Below are 26974 nucleotides of genomic sequence, written 5' to 3'. Positions count from 1 at the left end.
CAGCAGGTTTTCTAATCCTTTCATCATTCTCATGGCTCTTCTCTGAATCCTCTCCAATGTATCAACATCCTTGTTGAACTGTGGACACCAGAACTGGACAGAGTATTCCACCAATGGCTGTACCAGTGCCAAATACAGAGGTAAAATATTCCCTGGGGTATGAGGAAGTGACAGCTCCTACTCAGTTTTTTCCCCTTGAGGAAAGGCTGGCCTGGCTTAGGCACCTGACTCCAGGAGAGGGTCCTGACTGAGAATCCTGAGCAGAGATAGGCTTTGTCACAGATCTTCAGTAGCTGGATGCCCCCTCTTGGTCACTCATCAGACTGCTGTGAGGGAACCATGTGCCGGATTCCTGAGTCTGCTGGCTTCAACCACTCTCCTTAGCTTTCCCATTGTACAGTCAGAGTACAGTCATTAAGGTTGACTACTCTCCATTGTCCCTAGTACGGTGGTTATGTGCTACGGGCCCTGCCAGCCCATGGTGGAGTCCACATTTACATAGAGGTATTCACTGATAACAACTTCACAGTCTCAGTTAGGATTCATAGCTATACAGACAGATTCCCCAATTCTTTTAGCCACTTCACCATCCTGGGGCTACAAGGCATCTGGGTTGGGAAGCTACTGTCTCCCCTGTTTTCAACATTGTCTGACTTAGTGGAGCAGCAGCACAGGGAGCCTTATTCAGCTCAAATAGGGAACATTCCATAAAACCTGGTATGCTTGAACGTGCTGCTTTCTTTGCAGAAAGAAAGGAAATAATCAAAATGATTGGACACAGAAATTCTGCCCTAAAGCAGCTCTGAAAGGGAGGTAGGAAGGTGCAAGCTGTCTTAGAAGACAATGACTTAGAGAGACAAAGTAGGTGAGGTAACATCTTGAATTGAACCAACTTCTCTTGGTGAGAGAGAGAAGCTTTCAAGCTACACAGAGCTCTTCTTCAGGTGAGGGAACAAAGAAAGAAGAAGAAGAGGAGGAGGAGGAAGAGCAGCTCTGTGTAAGCTCGGAAGCATGTCTCTCTCACCAACAGAAGTTAGTTTAATAAAAGATATTACCTCACCTACCATGTCTCTCTAATGCCTGGGACCAACATGGCTACAACAGTGCATAAAACAATGAATTGTCTGTTAAGAAAAGTTTGTAATTGATCCCAATAAAGGGGACTGAAACGTTATAGAAATAACTGTTTGGAGTTAATGAAATACACATATTAAGACATTTAGTAACAGCAAATGATACTGAGTTTGGCCCAAAGAAAAGGGAAGTTATTCCTAGAGCCCTGAGACTAGAAAAAGTGAGACAATTGTATTCCTTCACGAGAAATTGTGATTTTTTTAAAATGAAGTTTATGTCAAACTACGTGACCATTTCAGAACTGATGACAGATCAGAAAAGGTGTTGTATAGGTTCCTAAATTACAAGGCTAGAAGGGACCATTGTGATCCGCTAGTCTGACCTCCTGTACAATACAGGCTAGAGAAGTGCCACAAAATATGAGAGTTGGGGTGAAACAGACAGAGCTCTTTAAAACATGTTTTAATGAAAGATCCATGTCTTGCACCAGTGTTGATCATTAAGTGGTTTACGTGCAGTGTTGCTCCCAATGCAAAATAATGGGTCCAAGAAATCTGTGGCATAATTCATTTTTTTGCTAACTACTATGAAACAACGTTATTCCCAAACCAAAGAGGAAGTTCTTGACTGTGTGTGAGCCATATAACATTTTAATATGTATGTTTGGGGATGTAAATTTGTTTTAGTGGCTGATTATAAACCCCTAATTCACATCTTGAATCCTAGCAAATCTACCAGGTTAGCTTGTGGAATCTAGCATCTGGGGTGTCTATTTCATACATGTGGTTATACAATTGAACATATCCCAGGAAAAAGCAACATTGTCAGTGCTTTGTCATGCCTTCTGCTTCTGTCTGGCCCAATAACAGAAGACTATGTGTGAAAGACAGTGTCAGTATGTATAGCAGTTTTGGAAACATTATGGAGTAACCAAAGACTGAGTCTTAGCAAGACGGTCTCTTCAATGAACTTTATCACACTGCGAAATCTAATACAAGATAATCTTATTCCATTTCATAGAGCTGCAATGAACTATCTACCCTGGATATTATTATGGGTTGAGTTAAACTTTGCTGTAATGGGTTGGATTAAAACTTCATTGAAACTGCTGAGTATAAAGTGCCCTTCATTTAAAATAGCTATAGAGACAGTTAATGAGCCCACCTAAAACAAGGCATAATGGAGTCTGCCTAGAAACTAACCCCATAAGGATGGAGGGTCCCAGTGGATATTGTTTGACCCGGGGTGTGTGTGTGTGTGTATGTAGACAACCTGAAGTGCAACCAGAAACTGAGAGCACACACGGAGAGACACACAGGGACAGCCAGGCGCAGAAGCTGAGAAAGAAAGCCAAATAGCAGCCTGGAAGCCTGGGAAAAGACTCCAGACTAGTTCTGGGATGGGGGTACCGGCTGAAAGAAGCTTATACCTGGGAGCAAGAATAGCCACTCAGGTCAAAAGTGGTAGCAATACTATATTAAGAGACTGCATCATTGTCCCAAACTCCAAGATTAAGAGAGTACTGCTCATGAGACTCACCCAGGTATAGTTCAAATTTAACACATTTTGTGCAGTGAGTTATTTGCCCAAACATTGTCTCGGCTGTTGAACAACTGAGCAGAAATGTTACCACCGCCCACCTTTGGAAGGACACATGAGGCAGTCTGCATGTTATGGATACCCCGTTGAAGTGGTTTGAGCAATTTCATTGAAAAATTCTTTACAAACTGTGGATTCAAACACATAAGAGCTTCCCCAAAATATCCCAGAATAATTAAAAGATAGAGTCTTTTCATCATTCTTGAAAAAAGCCTCCAAAGAACTGGAAAAGTTGCCAAAAATCCTAATGGCCCTGATCAACTGTGTCTTGAGCTCCAGGTGAAACTCTTGCAACTCTACTTCTGTCTTGTGAAGTCTCTCTGCTTCCCCGCCAAACTGCAGAGAATTTATCTGTGGGCAGTTGTCTATCCATGGACAATGTGCTTTAACAGCATAAAATGCATATAGAAAAGATTAAACAAGATGCTGATCGTGGACCTAGATGATTAACGAATTGAATATCATGTCCCATATTGCCAGTACTACACACCTGGGAAGGCTGAACTCGACCTACAAAAATGAGCAATGAGTCATCAGAAATTTGTCAGACAATGAGTTCATGCTTTGATTCACAAAGCTGAGCCTCTGAGCTGAACACCATCTGAACCTGCATCTGAGTCCTCCCTCACAAGAACATAAGAACAGCCATACTGGGTCAGACCAAAGGTCCACCTAGCCCAGTATCCTGTCTTCCGACAGTGGCCAATGCCAGGTGCCCCAGAGGGAATGAACAGAACAGGTAATCATCAAGTGATCCGTCCCCTATCACCCATTCCCAGCTTCTGGCAACAGAGGCTAGGGACAGCATCCCTGCCCTTCCTGGCTAATAGCCATTGATGGACCTATCCTCCATGAACTTATCTAGTTCTTTTTTGAACCCTGTTATAGTCTTGGCCTTCACAACATCCTCGGGCAAAGAGTTCAACAATGATTTCTGACTTTAATCCAGACAATGACTCCATGGGAGGGTACAAGAACGCATGGCCAGGATAAAATTCATTTTAGTTCTGATTCAGGAGCTGGGTTTTGAGGTCTGGACATGGGAGATCCTTGTGTTTGGGCCACTGCTACGAGTGGAAGAGTTATGAAAAGGCCTATTTGATTTAATGATGGGTAAGTCAGCTCCCCACCCACCTCAAAATAAGGAATGTGGCATACTGCCATCTTGAGGATGCTGCATGTCTCTAACAGAGAGTGCAGAGGTGGGAGGAAATACGCTAGAGCAACACGATGTTACACAAGGCCTTATTCTCAGTTGTCCCAGCCCTGTGCATGAGGAGGGACAAAGGAGGTGGGGGTGGTGTTAGAGTGAGTTCAAGCCACCTTTATGTTCCCTGTTTTCGTGGGCTGTGTGGGTGTCTGCCCAGCCCCCAGTGTAAGTTAGAGCAACCTCAGGGGTTTCTCCAACTTACATTCTTCTTTCCATAGTCCTGTGGTCCATGAGAAGTAGAGAATAGCCACTGGCCATACCCCGTACATCCCCAGCTCACCCCCGCTATGCCAGAGGCTGGGACCGGGACGACTGTTGAGCTCTATCCCGGCTCAGCACTACTGGAGGAATTCTCAGGGGGTTGTTTACACCCATTTTAAGGCCTCTTTACAGTTCCAGAGTGGCAGAAAAGGGCCGCAGTGTAACTGGGAATCAGGCTCAGAGGGTGTAGGGATTCTCTATGTCTTGTTTCATTCGTTATGCTGTGGATGTAACAGTTAAATGCAAACATTTCCCTGAAACCTGAGACTCCCTGTTTCTTTAAGAATACAACAGTAAGCACAGTGGGCCCAACTCTCTATTGGTGTAAATTGGCAGAGCTCCATTGGCTTACCAATCCTGCCCACCCCCAGAAGAGCAGAGCCTCCAGTGCCTCGGTCCCTTTGCACTTCTGCTCCTTTGCCAGGTACAAAACTCGCTCCTGCAGGTCTCGGAGCTAAATCCAACCAGCAGTGAGGCTGGAGTCAGGGAACCACTGCTGATTTTCACTCAAGGACAAGGAGTCCATTCACCGCTGCCTCACAGGCAGGGTTGTGTGTGAGGCTCTGTTGCCTCTGTGTCCTGTGCAGAATATTTGCACTCTGGAGAGCGAGAGGTTCAGGCGTGAGCAGCAGCTCAAGCCGATCATGTGGCTCCTAATGAAATCCAGACGCTAGGGGAGTGATGACATAGTGCTGTGATTTGCACTTCCATGCAGACTAAACAAGCAAAGGAGCTTTATATGTTGTGCTGTAGCCAGGAGAGCACAGACTCGAATATAAATCAGGAGTGGGGACACAGACAGTCATTCTCTGCCTCCGTGTGTGTCTTTTGCGGCAGCCCAGGTTGGAGTATGAGAGGCAAATGCAGATCAGTGCAAATATTAGGCAAAATATCTTTTCTACACTATATTTTACAGGACTGCAAAGAATCCTGCCTCTGGTATCTGTTTACATATCCTGATTTGTATTAATCTATTCACTATAAATGTTGGCAGAACAGTGCATGCAAGCAACTTTCAGTCCACGAGATGTTTTACTTTGAATGGTCCTTTACAGGTGAGGTGTGAATTGTCATCTAAGTCACATGATATTGTTTCCTTCTCCTTACTGGATGATTAGAACTTTTAAAACAGAAGAAAAACAAATAGTGACTTCTGCATTGTCTGTATGGAATGTGCCAACGCCCAAAGCCTTTGTGATTTCTGACCATTTTCGTGAATTAAATGGTGGTGTCCGAATACTTGTGAACAATAGAAAAGGTGACTTCATGAACATCAGCCCCTAGCTCCGGCATCTTCATGTGAAGACGGCTGCTCAAAGCATTGCATTGTCATGTGATTACTGAGAACCACCTGCGTGCCGTGTCTCTGTTCCACAAATGCTTCATCAGTTCATCAAACAAAAGACTCTTACTTCATTTCCTGAGAAACAACTCGTGTTTTTTTATGTATTAATTGATTTATTATTTTGAACACCAATCCCAGATTCTAAATACTTTACAAAGCTTAACCCCTACACCATTAATAGTCATAAAATACAGCAATTAACAAATAAATGAAACAAAAAAGGCAAATGAGCTGCCCATATATAAACGCTAGAAACCGCAGTCCTGGTCACCCATAATTACTTAGCAACATATTATCCTCTAAGTCTCAAACCTCCCCCTCTCCAAAGCCTCAGAACAAAGGTGGGCTTTGCAATGTACCTGGAAGGTTAAAAAGTCCGGGCTCTGTCAGACTGAGGAAGGAGCATGTTCCAGATCAAGGGCGCTTTTCAGAGAATGCCCTGCCAGCAGCCTCCATCCATGCCAGCTGAGGGGGTTCCAGCTCAAGTATCTGTGCTGATTGCATCTGGGGTTGAACAGCTCCAGAGAGAGCCAGGTCTCTCAGGTAATCAGCAGGGACCCTAAAAATGCAGAAAAGTACGGAATTTGCATTTTTACAGAGAATCTTCAGTGTTTGCGCCAGCTCTGAGGGCAGAGCAGAGAGCGGTGGCTGCTGGCTGGGTGCCCAGCTCTGAAAGCAGCTCCGCCTCCAGCAGCGGTATGGTACGGCCACCCTTGCTTCTCCACTGCTGTTAGTGGCGATGCTGCCTTCAGAGCTGGGCTGGTGCTCTCTAGCCGAGCAGCTCTGGAAGGCTAGGCAAACTAAAGTTCAGCATTTCATTTTAATTGCGGGAAAATGTGGATTTTTATGTTTTTTACTTAGAGAATTTGGGGCTTTTTTATCACAGAAAACTAGGATTCCTGGTAATCAGGGCCAAACCACTTAGGACTTTGTAGCTTAAAACCAACTCTGTAAATCCCACGCAGAAGGCACTAGGCAGCCAGTCCAGATTCTGGAGCACAGGGTAATGTGCTCTCTGCATGGATCACAGCTGCGTAATGGGGTAGCCACCTTCTGCACTTAACTTTGGCTTCTGGATGGTTTCATGCTGTTTGCGTTGAAGGAGTCTGATCATAAGATGACAAAGGCCTGGGTAATTGTAATTGTAGAGATGCCTGTACATTTGAAAGAAGATGAGCTACCCTTCTCACCAGGCAGAAAGGAGACAAGGCATTCCAGGCATTGCAGTTGTCTGTGCTCAGCTATAAGCAGCCCTTGGGTCTAACATGAGCCACAGGATGTGAGCCAATGGAGCAAAAGGTGGATGCACTTCATCAGTGGGTGGCTGTTATAACCCTTACCAAATCTCCAGGTAGTGCCTCATCCTACTAACATCTTGTCTCAACTGGACTAAGCCTCAGCCAGCAAGTTTGCACCCCTACCCCCGCCTTCCAATCTCACACAGACAGGGGCTCAGTGATACTCAAGGCCCTTGCACTCCACAGCAAGGTGGCAGGTTCTCCTGATATTTGCAGCTCCTTTGTGCAGCAGACTGGAAATCCTGTGGCAGCTTCAAGTGAACTAAACAACAGAGTTTTTGTTGAATTAACTATGAAAAGGAATCAAACAATCAGCACAGTGTAGGAGGCAGTTTGTAATTGGAGGGAAAACACATTATCTGGATGTTTCTGCTAAGAAACTCAGAAGTGAAATAGTTAATGTTGACGCATAGAACCAGATCTTCTGCTGTGCCCAGCTTCCATTGTGTGCAGCCAAGTGTGTGTGTGTGTGTGTGTGTTGGGGGAGACACTGTCAGGGAGCCAATTACATCTCCCTGATTCCATGTTCCAAGCATGAATTAGAACAGCCTTAGAATAGCGTTGGGGTTGCTCTAACTTGTTCCCTCTGCCTATGGAGAATGAGGGAGATCTCTGCGTTATTGTTATGAATATCATAGGCACCTCAGTTTACCTATTTGATATTATCTCTTCCCCGCCCCCACTCCTGATGAGACATAAAGTACCGTAAGGGAACAATGGGGAATCTTTTAACTGGGAAATGCCCGGCTGGCTGGCTGGAGCCAGGCTACCAAGGTGTATTCTTCTCAGACCCAAGTATAGGATTAGAGGGAATACTAAACCATTAAAGGATCCCAGGCCTTGAGAAGATGCGCGCATGTGTGTGTGAGTGGGCAGGGTGTGAATGGGCAGCAGCTGCAGGTGAGTTTCTAACAGAGCGACACTGGCAGGACGTGGCAGGGGCTGTATCTCTTGTTCAGGCCAGGAAAAGGGGCTGTCTGGGCTGAGTGGAACTTAGCTAAAACTTGCAAGGAAAGAATATGCGGGTGCTGCTTTTGTGTCACTTTTGAGGATGCTGGTCACAGGCATAGGTGCTGTAACTAGGGGTGCTAGGGGTGTGGAAGCACCCCCGGCTTGAAGTGGTTTCCATTATATACAGAGTTTACAGTTTGATTAAAGAATGCAGAACCAGACATACAGTAAGACAGGTGCCTTCCAGAGATTCCTTAAGCAAGTGTACTTTCTTCACCTATTTCCTTACCTGTAAAACAGGGCTAGTAATATTGACATGCATGAGGCTAAACAAATTAGTGCTTGTAAAAATGCATCACACTCTTGTGTGATATATGGCTCAGTATGTCAATGACTACATGAAAATTCACCAGTAGCTCTTGTATTGAAACTATTTATAGAAAGTGAAGTGGGTAATCAGTGTTAGTTTGACTCATAACATTTTTGTGTGGAGATATTTAAAAACACAAGCACCAATGGCAAAGCCTGTTGAAAAAATTATTTATTATTGGTTTTTATCATTCGTTTAGGCTAAAATATGACAGGAGGATGAACTCTGGAGACTCTGATGAGGTCACAAGTTGCTATGGTGATGAACTTAGGAAGGAATAACTGTAAACCATCTTAGACCGGGCGCTTTGGGTGACTGGCTGATGGAGCCCACACCGCTTTTGAACACAGCAATGGAGGAAACACTTTATTTGAAGGCCCAACATCAAATCAATGGCTTGATGGAAGCCAAGAGCCCCCTTTAGGATTTCAGGAGATTGCTTGTGGACTTTGGGGGCCACTGGCGTGCCCCAAGGCAGCAGCCAGAGCCTCCATACCTCTCAGAGAAAAGCGGCAGGGGCAGGGAGCGGGGGGCATTCACTATTTGCTGTCCTCAGGCTGCCAGTGACTCTTCTTTAGGTGGCCTTCTACCACCATGGCCAAGGGTCTCTCTGATATTGCGGCCTGTTGAATTGCTCCTAGCATCATGCTCCTGTCTTAGTGCTGTCCTGCCCTGCCTGAGCTGCACAAAAGGGCAGGGCATGGCCACTAACAACCCCAAATGAGTCTTCAAAAATCAAACGTGAATCCTCTCATCATTACAGAACAGCTGTCTGACATGTGCGTGCACTGTCTCCTCCCCTGCATCATATCATGGACGAGGCAATCCAGGTTGCAATTCATTGAGTTTGATAGTTGCAAGTGGAGAGGGGAGGGAGCTACTTTTCAGCTGGGTCAGATTCCATATCCAAAGTATTTTTCTGACACCTTTTGTGTTGGTCTAAATCTTGTAGGTAAAAAGTCTGTATGTTTTAAATCCTGTTGTTTGATTTTTACCTAGTGTTTATGGGGTCACCAGGCTGTTGGCAATCTGCCCTGAGGTGCTCAATAATATGCTAGTAACTTTGATACTGCCATTTCCCCTTCCTGAATGGGTCACATGAGAGTTTTCTTATTTACTTATGGGGAGGTATTGTCTCAAACAAATGTAATAATTCTTGTTTGAATTTCCTCTAGAGTTCTTTTTGGTAGGACCTGAAAAATAAAATGACTTTTTGGCAACCCATTCATTTTTACCACTGCTACACAGCCAAGCCAAGCCAAACGTCTTTTTTCGCAGTCTGATAACTCCTTTTTCACTTTTAAATAACAGGATGAACATTAATTTCATAGCGCCAACTGAGGTTAGGAGAAATATTGACCTCTAAGGATACACAGATTCAAATGTGTTTTGAAGCTTTTTGATCATAGATTCCTCCTGCCCTATATTTAATGTTATATTTAGTGTAATTCATTTCATAGCCTGGCATATCATTGAATTTATTAACTTCTTTCCGAATGTAAATCATTGTACTGGATTGGTAGCTGCCAGCATCATATCTGCATACAGCACAATGTTGTGTTCTGTTTTATTAACTGTAACTTCTGCTGTGCTGTTACACTAATATATATTTTTTGTGCCAGCTGCCCTTGTCTGGTTCCTCCTTGTAACTGAAATTCTTTGGAGTGTGCCCCTTTAAATTTGTATTCCAGCAGTGGAAGAGTCATATAGCCATTGTCATATTCCTCTCAAAACCCATCTCTGACAGCGGTGTTTTTAGGAAAGGCCAGTCTGCTTTAGGAAAGGCTTTCTCGTTGTCCAAGGACAGCAGTAGACCTCTTTTATTCTGCATATTATGACTTATTCCTATGATTTGTCTAATGTTATTAGTCTGTTGTCTATTACATATGTGCTGCTTCTTATGTATATAATCAATTTGCATTAGCTGAGGAAGGACAGCTTCTAGTCTTCTGTCAGCAGTCTTTGAAAATAATTTCATGTCTACATTAAGACATTAGATTGGACTGTACAAGTCACATAGTAGCTTGCCCTTTTGTGGCTTTGGTATTGCTACTCACTCCATCTCTTTAATTGATTGGGAATTGCCTCACTCTCTAACAAAATCATTAAATAAAGTGGCTAGTTTGTTTGCAGAAATATCCAATGTCGTCTTATAAAACTCTCTTGGGATCCCATCTGATCCTGAGGATTTTCCTGTTGGCATTGATTCAATCACTTCCAGAACCTTCTCTTCTTCTACTGGTCTATCAGCTGGTCCTGAGTTAACTTTGGTATGTTGGCCTGATTAATGTATTCCATACTCTTCTCCATAGGCTCTTTATAGATGGAGGCGTAAAGATTTGTGTAAAACCTGCTGCTTTCTTCAATCTCCTTGGTTTTACATTTTACTTTTTGTGTGTGTATTTTTAAAGCCCATATTTGACTCTTTTCCTTCTCTTTTCTTTATCTATTAGCCTTATTTCCCTTTCATAATCCTTCTATTTCACCTAAAGACCTTTTCAGATTTCTCTATAAGTATGGCATGTACCGGTCCTCGGTGGAAGAAGAGGGGTTTAAATGCACTTCCTATTCTTTTATGCAAAGTTTTCAGTATTTTTCAGTCTCCTTAAAATGTTAATTTTGATTTTTCTGCTCCCCTTCCGTGCCCCGCCCCCCGGATGCTAGACTAATCAATTACTTACAAATGACTGCTTATATGCATCCCAGTCAATGTTTTTTAAATGTTTGACCTTTATTATTAGTAGCTAATGATCAAGGCATGATCTATATACTTAAGAAAAACCCAAACTTGACAGAACTTCTTATAACATATGTCATTACAAGACTGTTCTAAAATCTTGAGCTCACTTATTCTTAAATTTCCTACCATAAGTGACCCTTCTGCAAAGATGGTTACAAATATTCTGTTATTAATAGATCTAAAATCAAGCTGCCTGCACTGGAAGAGAGCTGGGTCCCCTGCTAAATTATTATTCACTTTGTTTATTAAAGCCTAGGAGCCACAACATTAAAATAATGATAACTTTATACCCATCAAGTATGCTGTAACTATATGAAGTGTCTGGGTGTGATACAGACTAACTTCCATTTAATTATATTCCTTTGTTGTTATAACCCTACCACAATAGGGGATCTGCCAGCATCATTCACCACCTTTCTCCTTTTCATGCTTTTCGACGCTGTCTCTACTGGGGGCTACTCATATCTACAGTATTGCCAATCTCAAATGGTCAAAAATCGTGAGTCAGGCTCACCAAAAATCATGAGATTGGCTTAAAAATCACAAGATTTAAAACAATTACATTGTGGGGAAAGAACATTTTCTGGCTGGTCTTTGAACCTTTAGGGCAGTGTATCTCAAACTGTGGGTCCCACCCAAAAGGGGTCGCAAGCCTATTGTAGGGGAGTTGTAGTATTGCCAGCCTTACGTCTGTGCTGCCTTCAGAGCTGGGGGGCTGGAGAGCGGTAGCTGCTGGCCAGTCGCCCAGTTCTGAAGGCAGCGCTGCCGTCTGCAGCAGCGTAAAACTAAGGGTGGCATGGTATGGGGGGGTCATTACACCCTGAAATATTTTCAAAGGGGGTCCCAGCAAAAAAAAGTTTTAGAACCTCTGCTTTAGGGGTTGTGTTTTCCAACTTGTCTCTGCAACCACGAGTGCTGGCTGGTCAGTTTTGTTTGTAGTGGAAGCTGGGGTTTTACAAGCAGAGGACTCCACTCCAAGAGCAGGGCTTTAAGAGAAACACCAAGTATCCCGATCAAATTCATGAGTGGCAATACTGTAATGTGGCAGGGAGAAGGTGGCGGTGGGGAAACGGAAAACCCAATAGGAGGCAATGGAGCCTGATGGGAAGGAAAACCCCAAACCAGAGGGGGCAGATGTAGAGACCCCTACATAATAGAGCCTAATTCAGGTGAAAGGGGAGGAAAAGAGAGTCAGCCAAGTATTGAGGGGGAGCAGATAATCATTAAGGAAGCAGGGACAGTGGAGAAAGCCACCCCAGGCTCCTTCGGAGCAGTCGAGGGACCCATGGAGGTGCCTCACCCCACTGCAGTCCCAAGGAGAAGCAGCGCAGGCTCTCTTTGGAGAGTCACAAGAATCCCAGGTCTGGAGCAATCAGGGAGGTGAGTGGAGGGTCCTCGATCCACTGCCTGATACAAAGGGAGAGGATAGGGAGAGCGACCCCCCCCATGGTGTGATGATTTATGGGCCAAACCAGAGCTGTGGTGGCAGCCTATCGTATCCCGTGAGAGTTCTGTGGGTGGGAAATGAGTGGCCAACTTAGCTGATCACCCTAGGGCTGGAGCGAGACCCCCCCACAGGGTGGCACATCTGGTAAGCGAGGGAGAGTATCAGGTGAGGGGGGAGGTGTGTGACAGAGAGTTGGGCAGCAGTTGCTGAGCCAGCACACAGATCGGACCCCAGAGCACACCCCACAATGGGAACTGCGCCCCATTGATGGCTTGGCATTGGCTGGAGAGAGGTAAAGGGGTAATTAACTCATTAGCCCAGAGGGTACCAAAAGCGCAAGAAGGACGCGAAAGAGGGGAACAGCCACAGCCAGACGCTGTCTCCCCCACCTTGTCTCTGGCACTCCGTGGCACTGGAGCTATAATGCTGCATAGGTTGTACGGTGGCAGGAAAGAACGCTGTAAATAAACTGCACAGGGTGTCTCCGAGCCGCTTGTGGGTGAGAACGTAGGCAGGAGCAAGCCCGCCGTGCCCCAGTGTCCTAACAACCACTGTGCTATTTTGGTGACGCTCTCGCGCTTTCTGGGTCTGGGTTTTGTCTGCTACGGGACAGGCTGACCTGGCTTTGGCACAGAGAAGGATTGAAGCTGAGCATCCTCAGCAGAGATCGTTGCTTCCCTCCAGCCTACCAGGTGCCTAAGGGTATGTCTACACTGCAGTTAGACACCCGCAGCTGATCTGTGCCAGCTGACTCAGTCTCAGTGGGCTTGGGCTACTGGGTCATTTAACTGCGGTGTAGCCCCCTGGGACCTCCCAGGATCCTGGGCTCCAGCCCAAGCCCAGACATCTACGCTGCAATTCAACAGCCCTGCGACCCCGAGTCAGCTGGCATGGCCCAGCCTCGGGGTTTCTAACTGCAGTGTAGACACACCCTAAATATCTCTGTGGATCTGGACCCAAGGCTCTGCCCCTCTCCTTTCCATTTCCTACAGGCTAGTTCAAGTGGCTCCCTGCTCAGCTTGCCTGCTTCTGTGAATCCCTCTCTTGGGCACCTCACTCGCCCCCTACAATGCCTAGGTGCCTTAACTTGGTGTTGTGCAGGGTGCCTAGGAACTGGGCCTTGCAATGTCGCTGTCCTCTTTGTGGAGCAAGCTGTAAGGGCGGGATGTTTCAAGGTATTTAGGCTCCTAAAGGTGTTGCTAGACAGTGAGACGGCCAGCAGTGCCTAGCATAATGCCTGTTGAAATCAATGTGAATTAGGCACTTAGGCACTTCTGCAAATCCCGTTATGTGTTCAAAAGCATCTTCAGGCACTTTATACCTTTACCAATCTGGTCCTTAGGTCCTGTGGGCCTTCTGGCTAGCCTCACTGTCCTCCGGTGCAAGGGGTGAATTAAACCAATTTGAAAGGGGCCTGCCGAGGGAGCCAGCCTAGGAGTCTCTTGAAGATGGACAGCACAGTTTGTGTCCACTGCCTCCCCAGTTATCCGAGGGTCGTGGGGGCTAGTGCAGGCTCTGCTGGCTTGGTGAGATTCTGAAAGGCCCACAGAAGCTAATGCAAGCCCACCAACCTAGCCCAGCTCACACCTTTGTGGCTCATCTGCTTCCCTTCACTGCTGCTCTTACACAAGGGCTACAGCCTTCCCACCGCATCTCAGGAGGGCTTCACAGAGTTGCTAACTCTTGCAATGTTGTGATTCTGGCCCCTGCTGCAGGAGCTCTCATGAAAAGCTCCTACCATCAATAATATGGGGGAAACACAGCATGAGTGAATGCCTGGTTGCCTAGGGGCAGATGTGGTGAGATACAAGTCAGGAGAACATGAGAGCTAGGCCTAGTTCTTCCATGGCCAGCTGATAATATATCTGCTCTGCTTCTTCTTAACCAAGGCCTCATACTGCTGTCTGAGGGGAGATAATGATAGCTCAGCTATTTTCCAGCTAAGAAAACAAGCACTTGCCCAGTGTCACTAATGGCAGCGATGAAAATGGAACACAAGCCTCTAATATAACAGTCCCACATCTCATCTACTTTGCCACAGTGCCTTTCAGAAGGAATGTAGCCAAATTATGTGCTTGTGCAATGCTTGCTCACAGTGTGGCTGTGTCGCCCTCTAGTGGCTATACTTCATATAGAGGTTTCTGACTTTGCAATTCTGTCCACGCTAACGGCTGGTTCTTCTTCAAGTAGTGTCACTATGGGTGCTCCACGTCAGGTGCGCCTGTGCCTCTTGAGCCCTGGATTGGTGCTAGCTAGCAGCGCCTGTCTGGCTCACGCAGGTGCCCTACGGTTCCTCACGGCAGATACGGAAGCTGTTATGGGGGTGCGCAGGCAAAGTGCCCTCCGTTCCTTCACTCCCACCTCACCTAGACAACCCTAGCATGTCCACCTAGACTGCTCAGCCATCTGGTTTTTCTTGCAGTTAGACAGTTCATAGTTGTAAGCTAGTGTTCAGTACAGCTGGTTTTCAGGTGAGAGGGTAGTTTTATGATTTTACATCCAGAGGTCCAGGATTCCATCCCCGCTGGGGCCCCACAGAGGGGCTTTGTCAGACATGGCTATACTGCCTGTAACCACCAGAGAGATTCGGGCACCTACCTGCTTAGCTCATTTGAAAATTCTGGCTTGCATGAATTTTTCGGGTCCCGCTCATAACTTTGGAAGCTTTAGGCTGGCAATACAGGGCCAGCTCCATTTCCCTTTTATTTGCTTCCTCTTTTCAATATGGTGCTTGTTTTGTATATAAAGGACTTATCAGTGGCTAGGCCATGGGCTGAGTGGGCAGAGAAGTAGCTTCGGTTCAATCCAACCAGCTCAGAGGCCCTGAGGCTGAGGTGACCGAGGAAATGAATGATAATGCTAATAGCTTATGATACCATTCCCAAAGCTGTGCCTCGCTGAAAAGGAGCCACCTCAGGGGTGGGAGAGGGCAGCCATTTAATACAGAGTGTCCTGCACAGGGGTGCCAGGCGGGGACTTGGTTTGTGTCATTGAGATGTTTGGATTTTAAGGTCTCTTCTGAAGGTGTGTGCCTCCTCCCTGTAATCTGCAAGGAACTCCATGTCCCCTCCAGAGGGAGGAGGGCTGGGTCCCAGGATAGGGTGCTCACACCCTAAACATTAAAATAAAACAAAAGGAGCCCGGTGGGAGCCTTAATGCAGCCAGGCAGCAGGCAGTGATCGGCAGAGGGCATGGGAGGAGAGAGCACCAAGGGTAGAGAAGAAATACACTTTTATTAGGAAAGCTTTCTGCAGATGTGCCAAATTCTGTAGTACCAATCACGCCACACAACTCCAGTGGATTGGACCCCCTTAACCAGGACAGCCTTTCTGAATGGCGTCCAGGTGTCAGGCCATAAATAGTACTTTCTTCACAGCCACCACCAGCAGCAACATCCTCAGACACCGGAGGGGGCATCAGTCGAAACCAGCTCGACCCCACACTGACCAAAGCAGCGTGCCTGCAGAGGAAGGTGACGCCCGGGGGAGTTTACATCTTCAGAAGATAAAAAGCTAAATGGCAAGGAAGAAACACAAACTAAACCCAAGACAGTGAGCACCGCTGGTCCCAGTGCTCCACTGCTCTGGATCACGCAGGCTCCACAGCCGACTCCTCTCTGCCACAGCCACCTTGAGGATGGACAACACAGGGGCCCTTGGCCTTAGGCACATGGCTAGCAACAAGGGAAGACTGGCACAGGCCTTGTCTACCCTTCTAATACACGGAGCAAGAGCCTTGGCCTCTGACTGCTATTCGCCAATGTGAATGTGACAGACCGGACTAGGATACAGGAAGCAAGCTAATCCGTTACGGCAGAATACAACACGGGGATTTCTAGTAAACAAGCACTGCTTATGCAACCAATAATACTGATACAAAAGGACAAGGGCCCTTCTCAGAGTCTCATGCAGCCCCCCCGAACTCAGGGCAGGCCAGTGCAACCCTGCCAACCCTTCCACATCAGAGGAGCTCCATGCGGTCCTTCTCCCTGCAAAAGAAACATGGGATGCCAGCTGCTCCAGCCCCCATGAGGATAAGATACACGGCAAAGGGCACAGCGCAGCTTGGAGGAGGGCGTCTGTGATGGGCAAAGAGTCCGAGGCCCCAGTGCAGGACAGAGATGGCTCGGAGGCTTCTCCAGAGCTCACTTCCCAGTTCAGACCTCCATTTGCACTGACCCTTCCTGCAGACTTGCTGAGAGCAGAGAAGCTTCCTCTGCCCGCCAACACTTGTCTGGTGCAGTACCAGGCCAGCACCTGGGGCCCACGGGTCTCCTCTACTGCACTGTCTGAGGGGGCATTATGGCTGCTTTGGGCTGCTCCAAGGTGGCTTCTCTGCTCTTCTTCCTAGGGGGCTTTTTAATGGGTGTTTTTTTGCTGGTCTGGTCACCCAGGGATGCGTGGTCCTGGCTGCTGCTGCTGGAATTTTGCTTCTCTGCCCTTTTGGCCTCATTGACCGTGGTCTCCGACACGGGGCTGATCAGTTTCTGCAGGTTGGGGGAGGTTGGCAGCACAGGCTTGCTGGATTTCTGGCTGCTGCTGGTGGCCACAGAGCGCTTGGCTTTTTGCGGAGGGGTGGGCTTCTCCCTCTGGGGCTGCAAAGGGCTCACCCCATTTTGCCGGGTGCTGCCATCGCCCTTGTTGAGGCTTTGAGTCTTTTCCTTCAGTTGAGCAGCCAGTAAAGTGGCTGCCTCTGAAGACAAATGGGGGTGGACGGCCTCAGAGCGTGGCTTGCTGTGACTGGGGCTCCGGGGGACTTCCTTGCCTTCTCCTCCTTTCCTGTCTGGGTGGTAGTTTCCCATTTTTTTCAGAGCATTTTGGACGGCCCCATTGATGTTCTCCATCTGCTCCGAACTGGCCTTGGTCTTCTGCTTGGGCTTGGATGGTGACTGGGGCTCCCCAGAGAAGGAGGCTTTGCCCTCTGGGAAGCTGAGCTCTTTCAGATGTTTCTGCGCCTTCTCTTTGCTCCTCGCGCTGCCCTTATCGTCAGCTTTCCCATGGAGGCCAGCCGAGGTCTCACTCGGGCTTCTCTTTCTCTTGGCCTGAGTGTGCTCGGCGCAATCAGGCTGCATAGCCGCTCTCTCGGGGGACCTGCTAGGAGCGGGTAGTGAGTTGGACTGGTTGGAGTTGTACTTCCCATGAATCCAGGACACTTTAGGCTTTGTGGAGGGATCAGGGGGAGGGGGCTTGGTTCTCTCTGGGGAGGGGGATTTACCATTCACTCCAGGGCTTTTGGTGTCCATTGTATTTTCATCTTCGTCCTTGGACTGCTTGGAGAGGCGGGCGATTTTGGCATAGAGGGCTCCGCTTGTGGAGCCAGAGCCACAGGATGACCTTTCGCTGTCAGAGGATTTGAGCAGGGGAGTTTCGCTGCTGTCTGTTTGGAAGGCCTTGACGGAGCCCGTCTCTTTCAAGAAGGTGTACTCTCCAGCCTCCTCTGCGCTGATTGGGGGTGCCAGCTTCTCCACCAGACTGCAGGCAGGGCCTCTCTCTTTGCTTTCACCCACACCCTCTGCAAAAGAGAAAGCACAGATACATTACACTGTGCCATGGTGCACAGGAGACAGGATGGGGCATGAGGGCCCCACAGCAAAGGGACGGGAGAAAAGGATTGGGACACAAGCTATAATCAGGCAATGCTTTATACTACCCCCATGGGCCTTCTGTCCCTGCTATTCACTGCCCTGTGGATCTTTACCCCTTCCCATAGTCCTGTTATATACCCACACACATCCATTGTCCCATAGGCCTTAAACCCACCCCCTCACATGGGCCTGCAATACCATCCCCACCAGACACCCCCTCAGAGCAGAGCAGCCTCGTTTGTATGTTGGGGTTGGCTCTCTTGAAGGGGTTGGTCAGACAGCCTAGGGAAATGGAGCAGCCAGAACACAGCTCAAAACCCCTCAGTACAATAACAAGGCCACATGCTGGAGGCTGACAACCTACAACTAGGGTCCAAGAAAATCATGTTTCTGGGACAAGAGCCTGCTGAGAAATGGATTGCCACGAGGTGAAGTGCTTGGCCCTCCTAAAGGTTGGTGCGGCATCCAGAGTCCTGGGCCCAGTGTCCCAGAATGAGGATCTGCAGGTACAGTGTCCATTCTGAGCAGAGACATTTGTTCTCTTGGTTGCTAAAATAACCATGGCTTTTATTTTAGAGCTGCTTTGGCGTTGTCAGGGTGTTGGTTTGGTTGCTTTATTTCTGAAGGAAAAAGAATCATCCCATTGGCTTGGGAGAACCACACAAAGCATTGCACGCACTTTGGACAGCTTCACGAGCAGAGGAACCTGCAGGATGAGCCTTGGCAGCATGCCTCTGAGACGTCAACGAGACGGAGGAGGAAAGAGTGCAACTGGGGGCAGGCGGGGCAGCATCTCTGCTGAGCTCCCATCTGTTGGGCAGGGCTGTCTTTCGACGGATGGGTGGGCTGGTGCCAATCCCAGTGTGCACTGACAGACATTCTGTATCACTCCCCCCTTGTGAAGGCATGTAACCCCCCTGCATCACAGGGGCTGTCGTGGCAGGGGAACAACCCAGAGCTGGAGAGCCCAGACTGATTAGCAGTGGGGATCATCCTATCCAGCAGCACCATCAGGCTCCTGGCTCTGCCCACCCTGCCCAATGTCCACTCACCCTCATGGGGTACACAGTACACTGGTCCCTCATCGGTGGTGTCAAAGGAGGAGAAGGAGCCCCGGGAGGACCAGGAGGGAGATGGTTGCTCCACTACAGACGGTGGCTCAATGAAACTGCAGTTCATGGTGTTCTCCAGGTCATGGTGAGCCACTGCAACGGGAGAGAGCGGAGAGTTTAGAGCAGCACTCTCACATCACCTCCCATGTGTACTCCAATCTTCCTTGTACAACCTTGGCGGGGAAAGAGACTCCCACTTCCGGACAGCCAGTTCAATTTCCAGAGAGTGCCCATCCAGAGCCATCCTAGCACTTCCAATAGGGGCTACATACCAGGAAATTGGTTGAAATAATAATTAATAATAAAATAGTAAAACATCTTGATGATCTGAACTAACCAGGATGGTTTCTAAAATAGAAACTCATACCTCCCCAATCTATTACAATGTTTTGAATGTGTCACTAAAATAGCTGGTAAAGGGAGAACCTGCTGACATAATTATCGGGGCTTTCAAAAAGCCTTTGACAAAGTCTCTCATGTGAAAGTTTTAAAGCAACTAAGTTGTCATGAGTTGCAAGGTGAAATATCGTCATGGATCAGAAACTAGTCTAAAGACAGAGAGCAAAGAGTAGGAATAAACCATCAGTTTTCAACCTAAGTGGTTTAGCGCAGGTGTGGCAAGGCTCCATACTAGGCCCTGTGTTATTTAATAGTTTTATTAATGGTCTGGGAATTGGGAGGGGAAGAAGGGTGATGGCAAAATTTGCGGATTAAACACTATTTATGTTAGTCATGAGAGAACAATTGTGGATATTAATGATGTTAATAAATTCATATATTGAATGCTCGCTGCATTATATATAGTGAAGCCCTGTATATTATGCTATTAAAATGCATACCCTTTCCCCCCACTTGGAATAGTGAGGGAAGAACAAGCTGCCGTTTGACACAGGGAAATGAAACTGCTGTAACTATCTGCAGAATGTACTTTTGGTACTGAGCTACACTGGACACCACTGGGTTGGAGCCAGACACAAGCCTGGTGTTAATGATTTTCTGGAGTATGGACAATGGCTAGAGCTGATCAAAAAGAAGAGAAACAATTATGTGAAAATTTTCAAAATATTGAAGTTGTTTCCTTTTTACATAATTCAAACCAGAACAATATTTTATTCATTTGAATATTTTTACCAAATATGTATTGAAATGCAAGGTAATATACATCCAGAGAAATAATTCAGACCACTCATACACCTCACTGGGTCCTTGATTCACAGATTCCAAGGCCAGAAGGGACTATTGTGGTCATCTAGTCTGACCTACTGTATGACCCAGGCCAGAGAACTTCCCCGAAGTAATTCCTAGAGCAAATCATTTAGAAAAGCATCCAATCTTGATTTAAAAATTGACCCTGATGGAGAATCCACCACAGCCTTGGTAAATTGTTCCAATGGTTAACTGCTCTCATAGTTAAAAATTTACACCTTATTTTCAGTCTGAATTTGTTTAGTTTCACCTTCCAGTAACTGGCTAACGTTAGACCTTTCTCAGCTAGACTGAAGAGCCCATTATTAAATATTTGTTCCCCATGGAGGTACTTATAGACTATGATCAAGTCGGCCCTTAACCTTCTCTTCATTAAGCAAAACAGATTGAGCTCTTTGAGGCTATTGTTATACGACGTGGTTTCTAATCCTGTAATCATTCTCATGGCTCTTCTCTGAACCCTCTCCAATTTATCAACCTCCTTCTTTAATTGTGGGCACCAAAACTGGACACACCATCACCAAATAAAGAAGACCTGGGCATTGTTGTGGAGATCTCTGCTCCACTTGCAAGAGCAACCAAGAAAACAAACCAAATGCGTAAGGACTGGCACAGAGGATAAAACTGAAGATCTCGGCATGCCAGTATAGATATTCAATGGTACGCTCTCCTGTGGAATGCTGTGCTCCACTCCAGACAACGCAGCTCTAAAAGGCTATTGCAGCAATAGAGGAGGTTCAGAGACAAGAATGATTAGAGGCCTGGAAAAAAATCCGGATAAGGAAAGATTAAAATGATGGGGATTGTTTGAAGAAGACAAATAAGATGAGATATGATAAAAGTAACCTAGCCCTAATTGATGGGGTCAGGAGGAACTCTCCCTGGGGACAGTGTACCCGTAATTGCCAACTGCAGGGGTTCTTGCCTCTTCCTCTGAAGCAGCTGAACAGTGCGTGAGAGCAAGGCTCACACCTCCTCTCTGAAGAGAGAATGGCTGTAGAAAGCAGCTCACCAGGGTGCAACCTGCGAGCAGCTGGCTCATTGATTGAAAGTGCACGGCAGAGAGACACTGGGCCCTGCCTTGGGAGTGAGCCGGCAGGCTATGCAGTGCCAGCTTCAGAACAGGACCCCCAGGGAACAGCATTTTCTGTAGTTGTTTGGTTCACACATCTGGCTCTGGGTGACTTTCAGATAAATCATAGGCTGACAGTGGCTGGGAGAAAGCTGGCCACTTCCTATGGGCTCCTTCCACGCTGCTGGAGGTTCACTCACTAAACACAGACTGAATTCCTGCTTAGAGTACAGCAGCACTGCGGCTTCCCCACTCGCCTGAGGCAAGGGGCCAGCTGTGATATATGGTTTTTCCTGCCATAGTTCCCAGGAGGTGCTAGAGGTTTCACCTGAATATCATCCATGTGGCAAACACAGGGGGACAATACCGCCCGGCAAAGCTTCCAGATTCAGCCTGAAATGGTATTCCCTGCCACATACTCAGCCAGAGCGCTTTGCACCATCAGCTCTCAAATGCTAAAGGATCAGCCTGGGTAAGTACATGAATGGGAACAGCTAGGTCTTGGGAATAGGTAGGGGGTGCCCTTGCCTAAATATGGGACCAGTGCAAGGCTAAGGAGTGCTAAGGTGCTCTCTTTAAAGATCCCATGGCACTTTGGGCAGATTTCAGAACTCCTGGTCCCATTAAAGCATTGGCAAAACTCCCACTGACTTTGATGTGGCTAAGCTTTCACCCTGGCCTCCCTTTTTGTACTCTCAGTTTTTGGGCATAAAAATTGCAGGCATAAGTTTGCAAAATATAGAGAATGAATGGCTGTGACCCCATTCAGACTCCAGTAAGAGCCAGGGTGCTATGCCCAGGGTCCTGGCCAAGTTCCTACTCAGGCATTCCACCTGGCCTCTGTAAATTTCCCCTGTAGTAGCAATTGGGTTGTGGTATTCACCTTCATTTCCTCTCCCAGATGGCTGTGTAGTGTAACATAGCTGCCGAGTCCCGCTCCTGAGGTGGCTGCATTTTAGTGGCAAGTGACGTGATCGCTATATATTTCTTACTTTACAGTCCTCACGTGGACGTGGGAGGGGGTGTTGTGAGACTGAATGAATGTTTACAGAGCACTTTAAGATCTTCAGGTGGGACATGCCAGAGGAGTAAGGACACAAAGCGGAGTTTGGCACATTTCCGCATGACGAGGAAGGCACCAGGGTTGAGTCTGGAGGTGGGAGGGCAGTACAGGCCCAGGGAGAGGATATCAGTGTATACAGAGAGGTGTGTTCAGGGGGAGGAAAGTGCATTGGATGTTGAATACTTCCTGTATTTTAATGCCAAGTATTGCTGCTAATTTCCTAGGCAGGGTAGGTTTTCTGGGGCACAGGCAGGGCAGTGAGAGGAAAGGTGTGCTGGGATTTCCCTTGCTGCTCATGGAGTCATAGGTGTTCGGGCCAGGAGGGGCCATCCCAACTGAACTCTGACATTGCCTGTGAGGAGGCTGCACAGAGGCCAGGCCAGCCCAGCATTGGGACTGGAAGCGAAGGCAAAGGCAGATCCTTGCCCCAGCTGCTCTTTTGATGCGTGGTCCAACGTGGCACTGACTTGAGCTTCCTGCTCTTGCACGCAGGAGGCTCCCTTTGAGCAGAGGGCAGCCCAGCGTCTGCCCACTCTTCACATTCCTCGCTGCACACGGAAAAGCCAGCAGTAGTGTGGCCCTACCCCGCAGGGAATGAAGATGTATCTGTGGCAAAGTCCCAGAGAGCCCCATTGGATCGGCCTAGCAGACTGCATGGCTGCGGGATGACTCCGGGATGCGAAACAACTTTCCCAGTGGCTGGGTGAGCAGAGAGTTGCTCACAACTGAAACATCCTCAAAGCTGAAGGATGCTGCCCATGCAGAAGCCAGTCTCCTCCAAGCAGGGCCAGCTCCAGCTTTTTTGCCGCCCCAAGCGGTGAAGGAAAAAAAAACCAAAACCAAGCCTGGTTGAGCTGCCGCCAAAGTGCCGCCAAAGAGGAAGAGACTGCAGGGCCCGCCACCAAAGACCCAGACATGCCGCCCCGATGACGCATGGAGTGCCGCCCCTTTCTGTTGCCCGCCCCAGGCACCTGCTTCCTTCGCTGGTGCCTGGAGCTGGCCCTGCCTCCAAGCAGAGCCAGGCCCACGGAGGGGAAGGCTGGGATGGACTCCAGAGGGCTAGTGTTGAGCAACAGCTGGCCCGCAGAGCTGAGTATTCTTAGCTCCCAGCTGTTTTCAGATCATTCCTTTCCCCCTGCTCAGTCCCAGGAAGTGACAGAATGAAATTCTCCCTTCATCGTTGTTTAAATGTCCAGAGATTTCAACAGGGAAATGAAGCCCAGCCGGTGAGAGGGAGCGTTTGTGAGCAGCTGCCGGGAACAGAGGAGCACCAAACCAAGCCAGGCCCCAACTAGCCCAAGGCGTGATGCCTATTTTTGAAATAAACATGTGCTGAGTAGTGTGTCTTGGGGCTGGTGCTATTTGGTTATGTAACAAAGACCCCACCACAGAGCAGATACACACGGAGGCCCCAGAAACCTTTCTTCTGGCAGCAGCTGCTGGCAGCATGGTCTAGACTGAACTAGGTGAGTTTTCTCAAATCAGCAGTTCCGAGGTTTCTGAGACAGTCCCTGGTGGTACTTATCTTGAAAGGGCAGCACAGGGGGGAAAGGCCGCTGTGGTTCCCAAGGGTCAGGATCTTACGCAGGTGGGCTCACGGCCTGAAAATTTTGCATGCTCCTCCAGAGATTCCAACAGTGAAGAGGTGGGATTTGAACTTACACTCTCCAGCTCAGGCCATCTTTCGCTAAGCCAAAGGTGTTCAGATGGGGCGCGCTCACTGCTTGGTTCAGCTACACTGTGGTACCCTGTCAAGCTGTGAGAAGACATTTTATGCCACAAACCGTGGTTGAGATGAGGAGTTGCAACTGGGGTTCCCTCGACATTGGAACTACAGGCCCCTGTGCAGGGGCTGTGAAGCTTTAGGTGAGGCTCCTGTGCTCTGAGGACCTCTGGCTACTTTTGTGGAGCAGCTGTGGCACTTGGCATTCTCCGGGAGTTAAAGAGGGTAGAGACTAACCTGCCAGACTCCCCACCACACTGTCTCACCTTCCCCTGCACCTCAGACATTCCTCCTATTGCCATATCTCTTCATCACAGGGGATGAAACGGGCATCCTTGTCCCTCTTCCATGCCTCCCCCCCAAACCCTCCTACATTCACCATATCAGAACCCTAGGAAGTCACATAAACAAACACTTTGTACAGCCAGGATGAAGGTTCAGTAAGTGCAACATACAAGTGAAACCTGTAGAAGCAAGGTAACAGTGAACTGTGGGACAGACCCTAATGGCCTCATGGTACATTTCCACCAGCAGCGACACACCACCTCTTCCCACAGAACTTCACCAGCTAAGGAAACCCGCTACACACCACACATTAGTCCCCTCCACAGCATGGCATGATTCTTAGTGATGACATCACGCTCCCCCCACAAACATGGAGCCCAGTGGAACCTGGACTCTGCACATCTCGCAGCACTGAGTATTTGCTGAGGTTGTAGTTAGGGTTGTGTATTATTGAGGAGACCCCAGGATTGAACACAACCACGTAACACATTTTTATACATCACTCTCTCTTTGCCTACACTAAGTGCTGAGCAGTGTTTAAAAGCACATTGGCACATGTCTTGCTAGACAAACCCAGGCTAGAGAAACCCAAAGTGCATTTCACTTTGTAAACGGTTCTGCTCCGTCTCTCACTTTCTAGTTTCTGTTCAACGTTTTCTGGAGCAAATACTTACCCTTTCTGACCAGCAACTGGCCATCACTGTGCCTTGCTTATCTTAAAATATTTGGAGTTTTTATTTTCCTGGGTTTATAAGGCTTGTTTTGAGGATTATCGCAATATCCCTGCAATGTATATTACCCTGTCTTACTGACATGGGCTCTCAGCCTTAACTCCTCTTAATGGATTTTTTTTTCCTGGGAAGTTCCTTGGTTATTTTATTGTAAAATTTCATCCACGAAACAAGAAACTCCCAGAGACTGTCGCTAGGGTTTATTTTTAATGATGTGATTATCTGAAATGTCAACCTCAGGTCGTATTTATTGTAACTTCCAAGGCCAGACTCACTAGTACGCTCTGGCTGCTCACCCCACTCTGGAGCAGCATGATGCAGCCATAGCATAAGACCATGTCAGTGGGTGCACACAGTGATGAGCTGCCAAAAACCTTAACAACCGGTTCCCTCCTCACCCCACGAGGGGGTTGTTGCCCATCCCCGCCCCCCGGGACTCCTGCCCCATCCAACCCCCTGCGTTCCTTCATGCCCCCCCCGGACCCCTGCCCCATCCACCCCTCTCCCCTGACTGCCCCCAGAACCAGGCAGGAGGGTCTCGTGAGCCACCGTAGTGGGTGCCCACCCCACCCCTAAGAGCCAGAGGGACCTGCTGGGGGGAGAGGTGGGGAGTCCTGGCAGTGCTTACCTGGGGCAGCTCCCAGGAAGAATCCGGCAGGTCCCTGTGGCTCCTAGGGGCGGGGGAGCATAGCTACGGGGGAAGCAGGGGGAGCGGCCGCTCCCCTCACTGATCACATCAAAAGTGGCACCTTAGGCACCGACTTCCTGGGTGCTCCGGGGCTGGAGCACCCAGGGGGAAAATCTGGTGGGTGCAGAGCACTCACCGGCAGCTCCCCGCCCCGCGCCTGGCCCCAGCTCACCTCCACTCCGTCTCCGCCTTGCCCCTGAATGCGCCGCCCCGCTCTGCTTCTCCACCCCCCCCCGGCTTCCCGCGAATCAGCTGTTCGCATGGGAAGCCGGGGAGGGCTGAGAAGCAGGCGGCGGCTTCGCGCTCAGGTCCAGGGAGGTGGAGGTGAGCTGGGGCGGGGAGCGGTTCCCCTGTGCGCCCCCGCCTGTCCCCCCGGGTTACCTGCTGCGGCGTGGGGAATACCTTCCTCGCACCCCCCCGCCTCAGCTCATCTCTGCCTCCCTGGGCCTGAGTGCGAAGCTGCCGCCTGCTTCTCAGCCCGCCCCAGCTTCCCGCATGAACAGCTGATTCGCGGGAAGCTGGGGTGGGGGCAGAGAAGCAGAGCAGAGCGGCGAGTTCAGGGGAGGAGGCGGAGCGGAGGTGAGCTGGGGCTGGGGGCGGGGCGGGGAGCTGCCGCTGCACCCACCAAATTTTCCCTGTGGGTGCTCCAGCCCCAGAACACCCATGGAGTCAGCGCCTAAGGCGCCACTTTTGGCTGGTTGTTAAATTTAGAAACCCTTTTAGAACCGGTTGTCCCTCGCGGAACAACCAGTTCTAAAAGGGCTTCTAAATTTAACAACCGGCTCCAGCTCACCACTGGGTGCACACTGCTTTGTATCACCTAAAGCAATAAAGAGCAACTGCAGTGTATGCCCCAGTTCCCTCTCCCTCCTGTACATTCCCCTGCACACACCCTAAACTCCTCCTCCTTCCTGTACCCCTGCACGTATCTCAGACCCTCCTCCCTTCTGTAATCCGTGCATTCCCCTAGACACACACACAGACCCTGTAGAGAGCAGGGGACTTGCATGGAACATTTAAAGATCAATGGGAAGGAAATTGCTTCTTACACGTCCTCAGCTCTGTAAGACAGGAGCCCTGATCCTCAGGACCTACAGAGATTTGCAGGACTGAGACTCCCTTTTTGCAGACAGGAGATCTGCAGCACAAGGACTGCATGCCACAAGGGACTGTGCCAGGCCAGCAGACCCACAGGCATTGCCTACCTTTGGACCT

General features: G+C 48.5%; 1 protein-coding gene across 2 annotated transcripts in view; it reads right to left on the bottom strand.

Moving 5' to 3' along the window:
* Positions 1–15511: 15511 nt before the first annotated feature.
* SCARF2 (scavenger receptor class F member 2) overlaps positions 15512–26974 on the bottom strand; it is a 107376-nt gene continuing 95913 nt past the window's right edge. The window contains exons 10-11 of one of the 2 annotated variants that reach the window (XM_073313044.1): positions 18932–19084; positions 15512–17806 (exon numbers count right to left, since the gene is read on the bottom strand). In XM_073313044.1, the coding sequence (XP_073169145.1) occupies positions 16572–17806; positions 18932–19084 (1388 nt within the window). In that variant the 3' untranslated portion in view covers positions 15512–16571. The remainder of the gene's footprint in view (positions 17807–18931; positions 19085–26974) is intronic. The other variant, XM_073313045.1, reaches the window with a different exon arrangement.

The sequence above is a fragment of the Lepidochelys kempii genome, chromosome 15, assembly GCF_965140265.1.
Source record: "Lepidochelys kempii isolate rLepKem1 chromosome 15, rLepKem1.hap2, whole genome shotgun sequence".
In the NCBI taxonomy this organism is placed as follows: domain Eukaryota; kingdom Metazoa; phylum Chordata; order Testudines; family Cheloniidae; genus Lepidochelys; species Lepidochelys kempii.
Note: the sequence above shows the minus strand (reverse complement) of the source record. Positions and strands in the feature narration are given on the sequence as shown.